The 19,536-nt window shown below is 34.2% G+C and overlaps 1 protein-coding gene across 1 annotated transcript in view; it reads left to right on the top strand.

Annotated features, from left to right (window-relative positions):
* Positions 1 to 19,536, top strand: part of LOC114330306 (tyrosine-protein kinase RYK-like) — a 548,089-nt gene that overhangs the window by 469,654 nt on the left and 58,899 nt on the right. Inside the window, exon 9 of the mRNA XM_050641415.1 lies at positions 3,122 to 3,258. Coding sequence (XP_050497372.1) covers positions 3,122 to 3,258 — 137 coding nt within the window. The remainder of the gene's footprint in view (positions 1 to 3,121; positions 3,259 to 19,536) is intronic.

Genomic DNA, 19,536 nt, shown 5'->3' with positions numbered 1-19,536 from the left:
TTAAACAAAAGTTATCAAATATAACTTATTTTGAATTAAAATTGTGGTTTATTACTATTAAATACAGTAGTATTATGTTTTTAGTTTGCTTTACTAATGGGTTATAACGATGTACCAATAACAGAGTTACTAATACTGTGTCAAAGAGGTTATAAATAAATCTTGGTGTAGGTTGGGTATTATAAATACAACAATGAGCAGGACACAGGCCACAGGACACAGTTAGGTACCCGCGCATTGTAACTTCATGACGTTTAAGGAATAAAATGAATTACAGGTCATGGGGTCACGATGTGGGGTTATTTAACACTTCGTCAAATTAAATACAGCGACTATAAACCTGGGTTTAAGTTGGGCATCATAAACACAACTAAGAGGATAGGTAGCCCAGCATAGACAACTTCATGGTATATAAAGAATAAAATGGACTATATATGGTGCGGTTGTCTTGTGCGGACTATTTAAACCCACTTCGTATCTTCTGGGCGCACATTGATATCTCAGTAAAATTTGGTGAGTAATCAAGTTCGATGTGAAGCTACTAACATTTTACTAGATCAATGGCGACACTAACTGTGTGTAATTTGCTTTAAACTGTTTGATTTGCCTCAATAATACCTTGCTGGACTTTTTTCTTGTGATTACACTGGTGTTAATGATAGAACTTGTGTACAACTTTTTTGTGCAAAATTATTATGTATTAATGAAAAAAAAAATGATTTTAATAGGAAAGAACTTACTAAAATCTTATGGAGAATGTAATGTCATTCAAATCCAATAAATGTACATGATGGATTCGTCTATAAATTACAATCATTTCATATCACTGCGCCAACTCCGAATTTTGATAAAACGGCGTCTAGATTAAACGGCGTAAATTGTCGTAAATATAAATAAATCTAAAATCAAATGTGTATGTACATGAGCTAGAGATAGAAAAGAGATTTTGTGAATCGGTACTTCATAAATCTTTCTGCAGGTACTAAGGCAGAGGCTTACTCTTATCCTATAGATAATAATGTAAGTATGATTTGGTCCGTCATACCAAAGTATATCTTCTTCTTCTTCTTCTTTGTAGACATGACTCTGTCTGTTTTTCAATGTGCCTTCAGTAGGTTGTCATTCCACCTATTTGTTGTCATTCGGATTATGTGGTCATTGTACTCTTCTGTTTTTCACCCAGTTATTAATGTTGTCCACCTTGCATCCCCGTCGTATATCTGCACTTCTAGCTCTATCCCATAGTGTCTTACCATAGAGTTTTCATCTATGTTTTCATCTATGTTTTCATCTATGTCAGTGTGTTCATCTCTGCTGTTTCTAGCATTATTTTTGTCCTCTCTATATCAGGTCGTGTTTCTGCCGCGTACGTCATCATTGGTCTGATGTTTTGTAAATTCTGCCTTTCACTTCTTTTCCGATGTTTTTGTTTCTCCATATTGTTTCATTCAGGCAATCTGCGGCTCTGTTTGCTTAATTCACCTTATCTTCCACTTTTGTTTCGAGCTTTCCGTAGCTAGATAGTGTGATGCCTAGATATTTAAACTCCATTACTTGTTCTATTATTTGACCCTCCAGCTCTAATTTACACCTTATTAGAATTGGTGTTATAACCATGCATTTAGTGTTTTTTGGGGAAATTAACATGTTAAATTTTCTAGCGGTTATATTAAATTGGTGCAGCATACGTTGTAAGTCATCTTCACTTTGAGAGATTAGTATTGCGTCGTCTGCATAGCAGATTATTTTAAGTTATTTGGTATCCTTTTTTGTTCTTACTTTTTTTATTATTTCATCCATGATGAGGTTCAACAATAGCGGACTCTGGGAATCTCCCTGTCTTATCCCATTGGCAGCTTCAATTGGGTCAGTTAGTTCTTCATCTTCTTCTTTTACTTTTATTGTGTTGTTCTGGTAGATATTTCGATCGTTTTAATTATTCTTATAGGTACCTCTTGCGTACAATAAATGGATAACGTCCTTTAATTTGACTCTGTCGAATACCTTCTAAAGGTCTACGAAACATAAGTATGCCGGTTTGCTCTATTCTAACGATTTTTCTTGAACCTGCCTCATTATAAATATAGCGTCGGTGCATGATCTTCCCGACCTAAAACCTTGTTGTTCTTCTGCTAATGTTAAAATTTTATTCATTTTTTTTTTGTTATTACTTTGGTCGTTAATTTTAGTGTTGTATTTAATAAATTAATTCCTCTGTAATTCTCTGGGTCCGATTTTTCTCCCTTTTTGAAGAGAGGTATTAGGATGCTTGACCTTCATTCTTGTGGTATTCTGTTTTGTTCTATTATTTCTTGGATTATGTAGTTTTAATAGTTGTCTGGTCAGATATTGTCCTCCGTACTTTAGGAGTTCATTAGATATTCTGTCCTCTCCTGGTGATTTTCAATTTTTTAATTTCCATAATGCTTCCGTTACCTCTGCTTCTTTAATGTTTATTTCTTCGTTGGTTGTCACCTGTTGGTGTTAGTGGTTCGTTATCGTTATCTTTAGCAAACAGAGATCAAAAATATTATGCTTAAGTTTCCTTCTGAATGTGATTCGTTTTTATTAGTTCGTTCATCTCTTTTCTTTGTCCTCTGATCATTCTCCATATTTCCTTTTGTGTTCCGTGGAAGTCGTGTTCCATCTGTTTTGAAAAGCTCTCCCAGTGTTCCCTTTTTATTTGTCTGACTAAAGTGTTCGTTTCGTTTCTAATTCGTTGTATACCTGATGTGTTTGTTGCGTTCTAACCAAAGTATATAGTTCGTCTAATCGGCTTATCTCACGCTGAGTAAACTGTTATCACTAGGGATTAGCTTAATAGTATTTATGAATGCCAGTTTTAATAACTTCAAAAATGTGATTTCGATAAAGTTTAATTTAATAATAACAATTTAGGCCATTATTAATCAAAATTCAGCGTTAGCGCACTTATATGAAATGATTGTAATGTCTAGACGCATCTATTCATGTAAATGTTATTGTATTTGAGTGACATTACATTTTCCGTAAGATGTCCTTTAGAACAAGTAAATGATTTAACAAATGGTTCAGAAGCTCTAGTGGCATGCTTCTGTTCTAGGGCGCAGAATTTGAACTTATAATTTTATTTTTATTGCAGTGGGCCTTCGGAGTAGTCCTGTGGGAACTGACGACTATGGCACAACAGCCGTACCCGGACGTAGATCCGTTCGAGTTAGGGGTTTTCCTTAGGAATGGAATGAGGTTACGTCAACCCCTGGGCTGCCCAGACCAACTGTAAGTTGATCAAATTTTATTAAAAAAAGGGTGTGTATACTTATGTACGCACCTAAGAAGTTATACTTCTTAGATAATAATGTAAATAAATTATACATACCGACAGATAACCTCAAATTTATAAATGCACTTAACCTTTTGTTGAAATTTTGTTAAAATCAACAGTATTGTGTGCGTATAATATCAATATAAGGTAAGGAAAGGCATGTTCGTGATAAAAATGAAAAATACTAATAATATAGGAATTCGACAACTAAGCAAGAAATAAGTTTTGCTTTATTATGTTACTTATTATTTGAAGTAAATGTTAAGAAGAGTTAATTTGACAAGATATGAATAATAATGATAGTAAATGTCAATTTGACATACCTACAAACTTATGTTAGGTAAGTTGGTGACTCGGTAAGGTATATTGGTGATAGTGGTTAAAGAATTTGGTGAAACATCCGCAATTTAAGGAATTTAACTTACCTTGGCTAAATCACGAATTCAATGCAGCTTTTATTATTAATAATTAGTTTATTGAATGGTTTTATAAAGTTTTATAAAGAAAACAGCAATTATTCCAGTAAATATGTAACCGCCTCTCACATTCAATAAGAAATGGCTCCATTGTCGACTGTTGGACAACGCAACGGTCAAAACAGTCTGTTTACTAAAAGCGGGTGCGCGCATTGCGAAATCGTAATATATGTTTGTCTTGCTTACACTCGTAACAACTTACTAGCGCTGTGTCATGAATGTGCTTGCATAGGGAACTGTGTCGTAATCTGATTAAAAATTATCACCAAATTACTTGTATCTTCAATATACCTTTCCTTACCTAAATTCATTTGTATCGTTAATATATAAACAAATAACACAATAAAATCTTTCATTAGGTAACTGATTTATTTAGTGACCATTCATTTAATGTTCTTCTTCTTGTAGTGCTGACTCCACTAATGAAGGTTGGCTATAACCATTGCAAATTCATCTCTATCTTCTGCTTTTCTTAAAAGTGTATGTCTGTTTAACACGGTCCAGTCGGGAATGTTTTTCAGCTAGGATATTTTTATCGTCTACCAGGACCTCTTTTTCCTTCGATTTTATCCTTCATAATCAGTTGCAACAACTTGTACTTTCATTTCTAAGTATCTTCTTTAGACCATTTCTATCCAACTTTGGACATAGGCCTTCCCCAAATCTTTCCATTTCCGTCTGTCCTTGGCTGCGCTTTTGCAGTTAGTTCCTGCAGCTTTAACAATATCGTCCTTCCATCGCATCTGAGGTCTTCCTCTTCCTCTTCTTCCTGTCCACGGTCTCCAGTTTTGTATTTCAGCATTCCATCTTTTATCTTCCTGTCTCGCATTGTGGCCCGCAAATCTCCATTTTAACCCTTATATGTTCAGTTACATTTTTACTTTTGTTTTCTCTCTTATCCATTTGTTTGATTTTCTGTCTTGTAGTTTTATTCCCAACATGGATCTTTCCATTTTCTCTGAGTTATTTCTATTTTGTTTATGTTGGCCTTTGTTAGTGTCCATGTTTCTGAGCCATACGTCAGAACAGGAAGGATGCACCGGTCAAATACACGGGTTTTTAGGTACTGTTGTATCTTTGTGCTTTTTAGTATCCATCTTAACTTTCCAAACGCTGCCCACGCCAATCGGATTTTTCTCTGTACTTCAATTGTTTGGTTCTCTTTATTAGCTTTGATTATTTGACCCAGGTATATTCTTCAACAACTTCAATATTGACATTATTTATATTAATATATATTCTGTCATTTGTATTTATCATGATTTGTGTTTTACTCATGTTCATTTTTAATCCTATCTTCTCTGATGCGTGTGCTAGTTGAGTCAGCATTGTGGCTAGTTTTTCTTGGCTGGCTGTAATAAGGGCAACATCATCGCAATACCTGAGGTGATTGAGATTCTTCCCGTTTATGTTGACAACCATGTCTTCCCATTCCAGTTCTTTAAAGACGTCTTCCAGAGCTAAGGTGAAGAGTTTTAGGGATATTACATCTCCTTGTCTTACGCCTCTACGTATTTCTATGGGATCAGTTTTGTTTGTTTTAATTTCCCATTCGACTGTCATAGTTGTTTTTTAGATATTATGTAAGAGTTGCCTGTACCTGGAGTCTATTCTGCTATTATTTAGAGCTTTTTCTACTAAACCCTTTTTTGAAACCTGCTTGTTCAACTGGCTGATAACTCTCCATTTTATTTGTTAGTCTATTGGTTATAATTCTAATAAAGAGTTTGTACATTTGTGAGAGCAGTGAGATAGGTCTGTAGTTTTTTAAGTCTATTTTGTCTCCTTTTTTGAATAACAGTATTGTAACACTCTCATTCCAATCGTGAGGTATTTCTGCTTTGTGTAGACATAGATTAAGTAGGAGTTTTAGCTCCTCTATAATAGCTTGGTTACCTTCCTTAAGCATTTCAGCAAGGATACCATCTGGACCGGCAGCTTTGTTATTTTTCATTTGAGATACGGCGGTTTCGATTTCATGGATGTCTATATCGGGTAAAATTTCAGAGTTGACATTTTTAGATTTTCTTTTGAGTTATTATCAGGCTCCTGTTTTGTGTCATATAATTCGCTATAGAAGGATTCTACTATATATCTGTTATTTTCCTTGAGTCTCTTTGCTCCTCTCCATTTTTGGTTTTAAGTGATATTATAACGTTTTTTCCTAGTGATGGGTTTAGACATTTTCCTCCGCGATACCGTTCTATTACTTTCTCTACTTCTGTTTCATTATATTTTCTGATGTCTTCCGTTACCTTCCTTTAAACGGTTTTGTTTAATTCTTTATATTCTGTGCTGTATTTACTGTTTGTTGCTAGAAGTTGTTGTCTTTTTTCCATAAGTTTTCTCATTTCTCTGCTTATTTTGTTGTCTCTTTGTTTCGTTTTCTTAGCAACCTTTATTCCTGCTTGTATAAGGTTATTCTTTAATGTAGAGCTGATCGCATTAATGTCTGTTGTATCATTTAATATTAGGTTTTCTTAATGATTTCTCTGAACGCTTGGCCATTTTCTTTTAATTTTTGTTGGTATATTATTGGTTGTTTCTTAAATCTTCTATTTCTTTCTCTTTTCTGATTCGTGCTCTTAAGAGTCGATGGTCACTTCCCGTGGTGAAAGAGTTCAACGCTGTGATGTCTTGGAAGATATGTTTTTTATTTGACAGGAAGTAGTCTATCTCATTTTTTGTTCTACCATTCGGTGACGCCCACGTCCATTTCTGGTTTGCCTTCTTTTTAAAAAAAGAGTTTATGGCATGAAAATTTTGTTTTTCTAGATATTCAGCTAGTTTACGACCTCGTTAATTTCTTAAACCAAACCCATAGTCTCCGATTTTTGTTTCCATTTCATCCATTTTTTTACCTAGTTTTGCATTAAAGTCACCTAATATGATAGTGTAATTCACTTTTTGATCCGCTATGGCTTTTGTTATTTCGTCGTAGAACGTTTCTAAGTATGTAACCCAAATATGCTGTCTTTCTTCTTTTAATGGTGGTGAAAAGTTCTCTGTCTCTTCCCATTCTGTGCAACACCATTTCCTTCGTAATATGATCGGTTCATGGTATGTATTTTAAAAATTCTCCTAAAAGCCACATCTTAAAAGTTTCCAGCTTTCTCATTAAGTCAACATTAACAGTCCAAGTTTTGTCACCATAAAAAAGGATAGAGTGGATATAACATTTTACCATCCGATATCGAATTTGCAGATTGAGTCTTTGGTTAGTCAGAAATTTGCTCATCTTCAAAAAGGCTGCTCTTGATTGCTCGAATCTTGATCTGATTTCGTATTTAATCTTCCATAATCCAGACTCCTAAGTATTTAATTTTGTCCACTTGTTCAATATCCTTATTTTCTATCTGGATGACTGGATGTTATGACTTAATATAATGGACCATATTTCTTTAAAAATTACGTAACATATTTTACTGGACACAAATTGTTCGCATGTGCACAAAAAAAACAATTTATTATTACTATTATCTATTACTAGCAGTTAAATTTATTTGTCTAAATGCTTTAAAATGATACTTATACATAGTAGTTTCGTCAAAAAAATATCTTGAGCAGGAAAAAAACTGCACTAAAATCATTCGCGTGTGCACAACGTATGTACGTGGTATAGTCCTTCTTCTTCTTCTTCTTCTTCTTTTTCTTCTTCGTCTAGCCATTCACGTCCACATCTGAACATAAGCCTCTTCAATTCTTCCTTTCCATTGTTTTTTGTTGTACGCTACTTGTAACCAATTTTTCCCGGCAGTTCGTTTCAGATCATCTGTCCATCTCATAGGAGTTCTGCCTCTGGGTCTTTTGTGTTGGTATGGTCTCCAGGTTAGAATGGTTCTGTGCCATTTGTTTAGATCGCTCCTAGCTACATGTCCAGCGTATTCCCATTTCAATTTTAATGATTTTTGTACCACATCGGTGACTTTGGTTTTCTGTCTTATCCATGTGTTTGTTTCCCTGTCCTTAAGTGATATGCCAAGCATTGTTCTTTCCATCGCGTGTTGAGTGACTCTGAGTATGTTCATATTCTTTTTTGTGATTGTCCATGTTTGTGCCCCATATGTTAATATCGGAATAATGCATGCATCAAAAACTTTAGATCTAAGATGTAGTTGAATTTGCTGATTTCTGAGTATATAGTTCAGTTTGCCGAATGCTGCCCATGCTAACTTTCTTCTTCTTTTTATTTCTTCCGTTTGAATTTCCCTATTTAGTATTATTTTTTGTCCTAAGCATATATATTCTTCAACTTTTTCTATAACTTTGTCGTTTATTATTGTCACGGTTTCTTATGAGTGCATGACTTTTGTTTTGTTTAACTTCATTTTCAGTCCTATTTTAGAAGATTCTGTGTGTAGTTCTGAAAGCATGGTTTGTAGTTCTTGTAGGTCAGTAGCTATCAGGATTATGTCATCCGCAAATCGTAGATTACTGAGGTAGCGGCCATTGATGTTTATTCCCTTATATTTCCAATTTAGATTTTTAAACACGTCCTCCAAAACTAAGGTGAACAGTTTTAGTGATAGAGTGTCTCCCTGTTTGACTCCCCTGTTTAATGGTACAGGGTTCGTGTATTCATTTTCATTTAGGTAGTATGTAGCTGTAGCTTGGTTCATAGTTTCTTTTATTAAGTTAATATATCTGTTGTCTATTCTACAATTTTGCATTGTGTTTATTACGGCCGTGTGTTCTATAGTGCCGAAAGCTTTTTTGTAGTCTACAAATGCTATAAAAACTGGAAATTTGTATTCGTTACATTTTTTTATTAATATTTTTGTGGTTAACAGGTGATCGGAAGTTGAATAGCCTTTTCTAAAACCTGCCTGTTCATATGGTTGGTATTCATCTAATTTCCTTGTTAGTCGGGTAGTTATGCCTTTGGTGAGTATTTTAAACAGGTGTGACAGTAGACTGATGGGCCTGTAGTTTTCCAACTTTCGATTATCACCTTTCTTGTGTAATAAGATTACTTTAGAGTTGTTCCAGCTCTTAGAGACTTTGCCCTGGTGTAAACAACTGTTGTTTACACCAGGTATAGTCTCACGGCCTAGTATTTGCACACTCCTGGGCTATGGTGTACTCAGTACACCAGTCGCATTAAATTGGTCACTATGTCTGATAAGCACTGATTGAGCATGTGCCCCTCTGCCTAATATATCTCTGATGTGTCACCCATAAGATTCGACAGTTCTAAATTGATTATTACAAAGATAGACTGATGGGTGAAAAAATTCCATACCAGTGGTATATGTAGTACACCAAGCACCTAATACTTATGTGACTAAATTTTGTGAGATTTAGATTACGTTTATCTACTAAGAATAGCATTAATAATATATAGCGACTTTTATGTAACAAAAACTAGACATTTGCAATGTTTTCCAAACTTTTGTTCTCTATAGTATTTGCCAAAAAGGCTATTTTTAGAGAAAAAGAAATGCTTGTATTTTGTTATTATTGTTGTAAAGGGAGGTGGTTGGTTAATTCTGGTTTATTTAAGAAATCATCATCATCATCAGCCTCTCTAAATCCACTGCTGGACATAGGCCTCTCCTCTTTGTCTCCAAAGTGTTCTATCTTGTGCTTTCTGTATCCAGTTTTTTGTTGTCTTTCGTAAGTCGTCTTGCCATCGTATTGGTGGTCTTCCTCTCCTACGTTTATCGGCTCTTGGTCTCCATTCAACTAGTTTGCGAGTCCATCTTCCGTCCTTCATTCTGGCAACGTGTCCAGCCCATTTCCATTTTAAGTTACAGCTTCTTTCAATGACGTCTATGTCTTTGGTCTTAGCTAGTAGATCTTCGTTTCTAATCCTGTCTCGCAGAGTGGCCCCTATCATTGATCGCTCCATTCTTCTCTGCGCTACTCTTAGTTTTTGTGCGTTTTTCTTTGTGAGCGATAATGTTTCTGCACCGTAGGTCATCACCGATAGCACGCATTGGTCGAAAACTTTTTTCTTCATGTTATTTGGAATGTCACTCTTAAAAATGTCCCTAAGAGCTCCGTATGCTGCCCATCCTTGTATTATTCTTCTGGATACTTCTGTTGTTTGATTGTTCTTACCTATCTTAATTTCGTGACCCAGATATATATTTGTCTACCAGTTCTATTTGTTCATTTTGTATTTCAAGGTGTTTACTTGGTACTAAGTTCGTCATATATTTTGTTTTTGTTATATTCATTTTTAAGCCTATTTTATGACATGCCGTACCAAGTTCTTCCAACATTTTCTTTATTTGTCCCAAATCGTCTGCATTCAGGACTATATCGTCTGCGTAGCTTAGGTGGTGTAGCATCTCTCCGTCCACATTTATTCCTTTATCACCCCATTCGAGGGTTTTGATCGCTTTTTCTAGAGCCGATATGAAAAGTTTAGGTGACAACGTATCCCCTTGACGGATACCTCTTTGGAATTTTATTTGTTTGCTGTTAGCGTGTAGTTGTATCGAGCTTGTCGCATTTTTATATATACTACATATTATTATTAGCCTCGAATATCGGCTATCAATGCGGCTCTCGTTTAGTGCTTCTATAACACTGTCGAGTTCTACTGAGTCGAATGCTTTGTGGAAATCTACGAATGCTAAAACTAAGGGCTTGTTATATTCTATGGATTTTTCGATGAGTTGTTTTATTGTTTGGAGGTGATCGTTGGTTCCAAAGTTTGCTCTGAATCCAGCTTGTTCTCTACTTTGATACAGGTCTAATTTCTTGTCTAATCTTGTGGTGATTACTCTCGTGAAAAGTTTATAAAGATGGTTTAACAGACTGATTGGTCGGTAATTTTCCAGATCAGTTTTTTCTCCTTTTTTGTGCAGAAGAATTGTTTTGGCTCTATTCCATTCAGATGGTATGGATTTCTTTGTCAAACATAGATTAAAGAGATCTTTTATTTTTCTCATTCGAGGTTCACCGCCATTCTTAACAGCCTCGATCACTATTCCATCGTATCCTGGTGATTTATTGGATTTCATTTTATTCATCGCTTGTCTAATTTCACTGAGAGTTGTTTCTGGCATGAGTTCAGAGCCTTGATATTGTTTTGCTTATTGCATCTTTTAGCTGTGTTTGGTTCATCCTTCTGCTTTTATAAAGTTCTCCATAGAAGTCTTCTACTATTGTTAAAAGCTCCTCTCTATTTGTTGTTATTTCGCCCTTTTTGTTTTTTAATTTAATGATCTGACTTTTTCCATTATTTAGTTTTCTTCGCAGACTTTTTAGGCCTTTATTATTTTCTATGGCTTGTTCGATTTTAAGTGTATTATACTTTCTTAAGTCTTTTCTTATTGCTTTCTTGACTTCTCTGTTTATCTCTCTCTCTCTCTCTCTCTCTCTCTCTCTCTCTCTCTCTCTCTCTCTCTCTCTCTCTTTTGCTCCTGGTGTCAGTACTAAGTTTTTCTTCGTTCTTACTTCTTGGACAGTGTTTTCTCATGCTTTCTCCAATGGCTTGCGTAATATGTTGGCTTAGTGCATCTATGTTTTCGTTGAGAGTTATGTCTGTGTTGTTTCTCAGTTTGGTTTCGATGTCGTTTTGATATTCTTTAGTATCTCTAGGTTGGGTCGATATTGGTATTGGTTTCGTATTTACTAATTTGCGTCTCTCTTGTTTTGTGCTTATTTTAACTTCTGCTCTTACCGTTTTATGGTCACTACCAGTGTTGAATGCATTTAGGACCGTTACGTCTTGGATGATTTCTTTTTTGTTTGTAATTATGAAGTCAATTTCGTTTTTTGTTTTATTATCTGGGCTTGCCCAGGTCCATCTTCTATGTGGTTTCTTATAGAAAAAGCTATTCATTTGGACTAGATTATTCTGAAGGAGAAAACCAATTAAGGTCTCTCCTCTTTCATTCCTTCCATTTAGTCCAAATTGTCCAAGTGATGTTTCTTCTGGACATGTTTGATTCCTATTTTCGCATTGAAGTCACCACATATCACATATTGTGTGGGTACGTCGTTTAGGGCTATTGAGATATCGTCGTAGAATTCTTCGACTTCTTCATCTGAATGTGTGGTTGTTGGTGCATAGACTTGAATTATTTTAATACTGTATCTTTTATTGAGTTGTAATGTTAAGTAGGCAACTCTGTTCGATATTCCTTTAATAGATGTAATTTTATCGCTATGCTTTCTATGATGTATAAAAAACCCAATGCCTCCCTCTGATGTTTCTTCATTACCCATACTGTAGAAAAGATGCCCTGTACTTCGGGTCTTCAGACTTTAAGAAATAAAAGAGTTAAATTCTACAAAGAAGAAAAAACAGAAAAACTTCCGTACATCAATCTTTCCTGACGTATGGCTGTCTGAGGAAATGGCAGATACTTTTTCATTTGGAGATTTTGGAGTTCACCTCGTATTTAGCCATACTAATTTCATACTCGGTCCCCAGCTAATAGACTTTCAAACATTTCAAACCAAATTATTGTAACAAAGAAGGCACACATGAATACCAACTGACTTTTTATTTTATAAAATAGCCAAATAAACAGTGTTATGCAATAGCCAATCTGTTGTGAATGGTTTCAAGGTTAAAATATAAACGTCAACAATAGTGCATACATTAGAATAAGCGTAAAAAATGGGATTGTTAAGGCAGAGCAAAAATTAAACGAGCAGATGAGTGAGATAGTGAAGGAATTAATGAATCATATCCTATTACAGTGTATATGGTTAGAACACCAAGATCACTGGCGGAACAGAATGGTTTTAAGGAAAGTTACGGCTTATAAGAAAATGTAGTAAAATTTTCCATCTAGCGTCGAACTAAACAGTACCGTATACAGTTTTAACAAGCACATTACACACACCAATTTAATTAAAAATTGTGGAAAAACCTAAATGCTATCTAACGTTGACTTTTTATAAATATGTAATAATATTAGTTTGATTATTATAGTATGTCTATAAATATTAGGACCAGTAGTTGATTTTATTTTATGGATTTTATTCCAACGATTTGGTTTTCTCTATAGGCCTCCTTATGACTTGTAAATTATCATTGATACTGGCGTTCCTACTAACGTGACTGTTATGGATTTTCTTGCACTTTTTCGGTTCTTCGCTTGTTCTCTGTAGTCTCTTGTTCCCATTTCTTCTGTGTCAGTCCGGATGACATCAAACTACTTCCTTTATACTTTCCTCTTCTTTCTTCCTTGTTTTCCTACTGGCAAAACTCTTAGGACGTTTGTTTCTTTGTTATCTTGTGTCTCCCATACATCTCCATTGGCTCCTGGTTTGTTCCTCTGCGCCAATCCCAGTTAGAATTCTTTATACCACCAAAAACTGTTTTTAATATTTACCCCCTAACGTGACTGATGGATTTTCTTCCACTTTTCCGGTTCTTCGCTTGTTCTCTGTAGTCTCTTGTTCCCATTTCTTCTGTGTCAGTCCGGATGACATCACACTACTTCCTTCATACTTCCCTCTTCTTTTTTTCCTTGTTTTCCAGCTTGCAAAACTCTTAGGATGTTTGTTTCTTTGTTATCTTGGGTCTCTTGTACATCTCCATGCTCGGATCTTGGCTCCTCTAATTATCTTTCCTAGTACTAGGTTGAATAAGTCTGTTGATAAGGGGTCTCCCTATTTTAATCCTCTATTGACGTTAAACTGATTTGAAACACTTTCTTCTGTCATGACTTTATTGACTGTATTATTTACTATTCTTAATTTTTTCTTCGTTTACCTATATAATTTTTTAGCTTCTCTCCTTTTAGTTTTATAAGGCTCTTTAGTTTTTCTATACTTATTACTTCTAATATTTTCCATTTTTGCCTCGTTCCTCTGCACTAGGCTTCTTTTGCAGTTTCTTCTCAATATGGATTTATTATATTTAATGTTGTTAGTTCTCTATAACATCTGTGTCTATAGCCAATTCTGCAATTTTGTGAGAGGTCTGGTCTGAGAGGTCAGGTCTGACCTACATATAAACTTTATTATATAGAATTCATTCCAGTTTCTGGGAATTTGATTTTCCTACTTTATTTGATTTACTGTAGTATATTGGTGATGACTTCTTTACCATTATTTAGCGTTTCTATATATATGTATACGCTTTTTTATGAATTTCGTTGGCTTCCCTTTTGTTTGTATAAATGTGTATATTATAAATGGTCAAGACCAATTTTAGAATTCACCGAACTAAAATTTTATTTATTTAAATATAAGAAAACACCAAAGATACCATAATAATAGTAGTAGTGAAGTTAACACTAAAATGAAAGAAGTTATCCTTCTTAAAATTTAACCAGAACGTCTATGGCTTTCTCTTTACGTCGATATTAAATAGAGACAGAGATGAATATTTTTCAAGTTGGCAATAAATTATGTATCTCATATTTTGTGTTTAATTACTAAAATACTGCCTAATAATATACAATTATAACGTAATTAGAATGTGGCATGAGAAAAATACGGAAGAAATCTATGAATGTCTTAGAACCTTCAAATATTGGTAAAAGACTAGAGGTTAAAATACAAAAAAAATGTTTTATTTGTTGGTTCATGAGGTATATCAATGATTTGTAATGATATGTAATTATTATTAGGTTTTGAGTTGTAAATTATATGGCAGATTTTTTTGTTAAGGATTTTGTCGATAAGGAAACTAATCGAGGAATATAGAAAATAGAGTTTGGAGGTAAATACCAAAAAACACAATAGGTATATGTATATGCGTAGAGAGGAAAGAAACGGATAACCTGAACCTGGAACAGGAAACAATTGCAAGCTGCAATGATTACGTATATCTGGGTATAAAACTAACGAGTACAGGACGAAACGAAGAAAATATTAATGAAATGATAGTAAAGGAAAAACAGGTGATAGCAGCCCTGAATTCAGTACTGTGGCAAAAAATATAAGAACAAAAAATAAATACGAATTTACAACACAATATTAAAACAAGTGTTATAGACCACGGCCAATCTGTAAAAATATTAGTACATTTGTATGTTGAGAGGTGACTAAAATTTTTTTGCAGAAATTGCTTGAAAATAAATCAATATTTGAGTTATCCTACCTGTCAAAAAGGTCCGGAACATTGTTTAAATAATGAACATGTCAAAAATGAAGGAAAAATTCGATTTTTTTCTTCGTTTTTTGATTATAACTTTAAAAGTATTAAGTATTCATTTCCGAGAAAAGATGTACTGGCATAAAAGTTGCGTAATTAAATTTCCTACAATATAGAATGGGCTAAAAATTTAAAAAATAGTCACCCTTGTTACAAAATAGCAATAATTGCGAAAAAACCATTCAAAAACAAGTATTCGCATTTTACGTTTTTCAATCATTTATGCTACACTTAAGACCTTCATATTTTACCCAGAAAAACTTTATGATACAGTAAAACAATACTGTATATTTTATTAAGATTGGTGCAATAGATTTTGCAAAACAAATTTTGCAATCCAGCTTTTGCAAAAAAAATTCATTTTTTCAAAATGTTACAGGACTGAAAATAAAGCAGATAGTAAGTTGAAATTATTTTTTCATATAGAAGTGTACTGTGCCTTTCATTTGCAGTTTGTAAAATTAAAATCGATTAACTGCCACGGCGTCAGGAATTTTTTTAAATAATCATTAATTATTGGTGCTACGCGCAGGAAAGCGGATAGTTTTCTCTGATTGGGCATTCCAATGACCTTTGATAATGATTGATACATGTTAATTTTTATTACATTTCGATATAAATAAATAAATTTGTTTATTGCAAAATAAAAACACATACTCTATCCCTTAAAATAACACTTTTATTAGCAAAAACTTTTTTTGTTCATATATTTTTACTTACAGAATAAAAGTTTATTATTTTTAAATATATGCAATTGTTTAAACAATATTTCACAAACAATAATAAAATTAGTTTTAATTTTTGTGGAATTAAAATATTAAAATACAACAAAATATAGAGTAAGAAAATAGTATATTAGATAAAGATTGGAAAAAATTTTGGTGGAAATCAACTTGTGTGAATCGAACACCGCTGTCCTGCGCGTAGCACCAAAAATTAATGTTTATTTAAAAAATTTCCTGACGCCGTGGTAATTAATCGATTTTAATTTTGCAAATTGAAAATAAAAGGTACAGTACACTTTTATAAGCAAAAAAAAATTCAACTTGCTATCTGCTTTATTTTCAGTCCTGCAACATTAAAAAAAATTAATTTTTTTTTGCGAAAGCTGAATTGCAAAATTTATTTTGCAAAATCTGTTAAACCGATCTTAATGAAATTTACAGTGTTGATTTACTATATTATAAAGTTTTTCTGGGTAAAATATGAAGGTCCTAAGTGTAGTATAAATGGTTGAAAAACGTAAAATGCGAATACTTGTTTTTGTATGGTTTTTTTCGCAATTGTTGATATTTTGCAACAAGGGTGACTTTTTTTTTAATTATTAATCAATTCCATATTGTAGGAGGAAATTTAATTACGCAACTTTTATGTTAGTACAACTTTTCTCAGAAATGAATAGTTTTAAAGTTATAATCAAAAAACCAATAAAAAAATCGAATTTTTCCTTCATATTTTGACATTTTGATTATTTAAACAATGTTCCGGACCATTTTGAGTGGGAGGATAACTCAAATATTATTATTTGAGTTATTTTCAAGCAATTTCTACAAAAAAATTTCAGTCACCTCTCAACGTCCATCTCAAAACAGATGCGCCCTGGACTATTAACCTATGGAGCTGAAGTCTGGCAATTAACTAAAAAGTAGGTACAACGATAAATTACTAGCCACTAAGAAGGATTTTTGTAGGAGGTCAGCAAGAAGATCTAGACCAGAACACAAAAGAAACAACGACATTAGACAGCAAATGGGAATAGAAAGAACAAACATAGATGACATCGAAAAACAACAGCTAGTACGGTACGGACACGACTAATAGATGAAAGAAGAATCCCAAAAAAAGTGTTAGAATCTACCCCCACAAAAAAACGAAAACAAGGAAGACCAGCAACCACATGGATAAAGGGTATCTCCAAGGCGATGTCGGAAAGAAATTTAAGAGAAGAAGACTACCACAATAGAAAGGAGTGCCGATTAGGAACGGAAAAGCGTAGAACGCAATAGAATCGGTTTAATATATTCTAGATTTTTTTGTTGGTTCGTTGGCTGAATTTCATATCACTTAGCATCCAAGTTTTGAAGCAAATTTTACAGTACTTAGGTATATAGAAACATACTAGGCAAAGGACCTCATATTGCCCGCAACATTGAAAAACTATGACAGCATAGCCCAATGACTAAAAAACATAATAACGCTTGATTTTTCACAGCTAATCAACTATCAATTAGACTCGCAAATTACTCTGCGTGAACTGTTACATGTCTTATCTAAATGTAAAAACATATTTCAAAATTTTTTTCAGAAAATTAGCATTTTCATATGTGTTAAAGGTTTAACAGTATTATGAAGATATGTTATACGAAAAATGTCTGTACAACAAAAAAATAAATACTTACTTACTTACTTAGTCCTAAGCCTTTCTACCTTTAGGTGTAAGGCTGGTGGAGTTCAGTTTGGCATTGTAGTCTCCATGCTTTCCGATCTTGCGTTAGGTTTCTTGCACTTTCCAATGTCAATCCCTTCTTCTCGACTTCTTTCCTGATTTCATCTACCCACATAACACTTGGTCTTCCTCTTTTGTTTTTCCCCTGCACTCTCGTTTCGCACACTCGTTTTGTAAGCCTCTCGTTCGACATTCTACACACGTGCCCGAACCATCTTAGTTGTCCCTCCACTATTTTTTCATTGATTGGTTCCAGTTTTAGGTTTTGTCTAATTGTTTCGTTTCGTATTTTGTCTGTCCTCTTTCTGTTTGCTATTTTCCTCAGGAACCTCATTTCCATAGCATTGACTCTGGATTTTTGTCTCCCCGTCAATGTCCATGTCTCGCTGCTATACAAGATTGTTGGTCTAACTACTGATTTAACGACTGCCGTTTTTACTTTCTCCGGTATCTCTTTTTTTTCCAAAAATATTGTTTTCATTGCGTTAAATAAGCTTCCTGTTCGTCCCATTCTCTCGTTTATTTCCATGTGTTGTTTACCATTTGCTTCGATTATTACTCCTAGGTATTTAAAATATTCCACTTGCTCTAGTTGTTTCCCGTCTAATTCTATTGCATGTATCTTCCTCGTATTTGAAATTATCATTGTTTTTGTTTTCTCTGTAATAATTTTCATATTTATGTTTGATAGTTCTTCTTCTAGGATTTCAAGATTGTTCTGTAAGTCTTCTCTGTTTCCTGCTATCAATACCATGTCGTCTGCAAATAGTAGCTCCGATAGTTGAGTACGTTTCATTTGCCAGTATCCTAATGTTAGTTTTCTCATTCTTCTCTTGGCTTTCTTTATCGCTTCATCCAGTACCACTGAGAATAGCTGTGGACTCAGCACGCATCCCTGTTTGACGCCTTGACTTGTAGTAAATTCTCTGTATTCCTCGTTATTGGTTCTTATTGTATAAAATAAATATATTGTTCAATAAGTCCAAACATATTGTGATGTACGCAAGTCATGTAAACTTGATGGGCCGAACAGTAAGAGACATCACAGACTGTATGTGGAGTTCAAAAAAATTAGGTAGATGATGAGGTATGTCAACGTAGATGAAACTAAAGACTTAATACAAGCAAGGAAACTTACTTACTCAGCTCACATACCTGGGTGTACAGATAACTGAGGAAATACGAAAAAGAATAATGGTTGCCAACAAAGCATACTGATCTGTCGCAGGTTTTTGAATCCAAAAACATTCAGTAAAGTAAGGGAAATAAAATTCAAAATATGTACATATATAAAACCATCATACGATCAATAGCAATATATGGCGCGGAAACATGGATTATGACAGAAAAAATAATAAACCTTTTGAAAGAAAGATATCTTCTTCTTCTTAAGGTGCCTATCCGTTCCGGATGTTGGCGATCATCATGGCTATCCTAACTTTGCTTGCTGCTATTCTGAATAGTCCGGTTGTCGATGTATTAAACCACATTCTCAGGTTTTGAAGCCAAGATATTCTTCTTCTCCCTGGTCTTCTCTTTCCAAATACCTTGCCTTGAAGAATGAGTTGCAACAAGCCATATCTCTGTTCATTCCTCATAACATGGCCAAGATATTCTAGTTTGCGCTCTTTGATTGTGTTAATCATCTCACATTCCTTGCCTATTCTACGTAGAACCTCAACATTAGTCACACGATCCACCCACGAAATTCTCAAAATGCGCCTGTAACACCACATCGCGAATGCCTCGAGTTTTCTCAAAGAAGCCTCGGAAAGTGTCCAGTCCTCTACTCCGTATAATAACGTAGAAAATACATAGCATCTGATCATAGAGATTTTGGTAGCAAGAGGTAAATCGTGTCTTCTGAAAAGAGACTTCATCATTATGAACGCTGATCTCGCTTTTCCTATGCGTTGTTTTATTTCACTTGAGTGGTCCCACTAGCTGTTGGTACCCTGTCAATTAGTTGTTGGTTAACCAAAAGCTGTGTATTTAATATTTCGCGCTTACGGACTACCATGTACTTTGTTTTTTTCGTATTGAGATCAATTCCGTATTCTCTACTTATATCTGATATGCGCGACATTATTCTTTGCAAACCATCTAGACTGTCTGCAAAAACTACAGCGTCGTCGGCATATCTAATGTTGTTCAGTCGCACTCCGTTGACTAATACGCCTTCCTGTAGTTCTCCCAGCGCTTGCTCGAAGATACATTCAGAGTATATATTAAACAG

Source organism: Diabrotica virgifera, chromosome 10, assembly GCF_917563875.1.
Source record: "Diabrotica virgifera virgifera chromosome 10, PGI_DIABVI_V3a".
Lineage (NCBI taxonomy): Eukaryota > Metazoa > Arthropoda > Insecta > Coleoptera > Chrysomelidae > Diabrotica > Diabrotica virgifera.
This window is presented reverse-complemented; position numbering and strand designations above follow the sequence as displayed.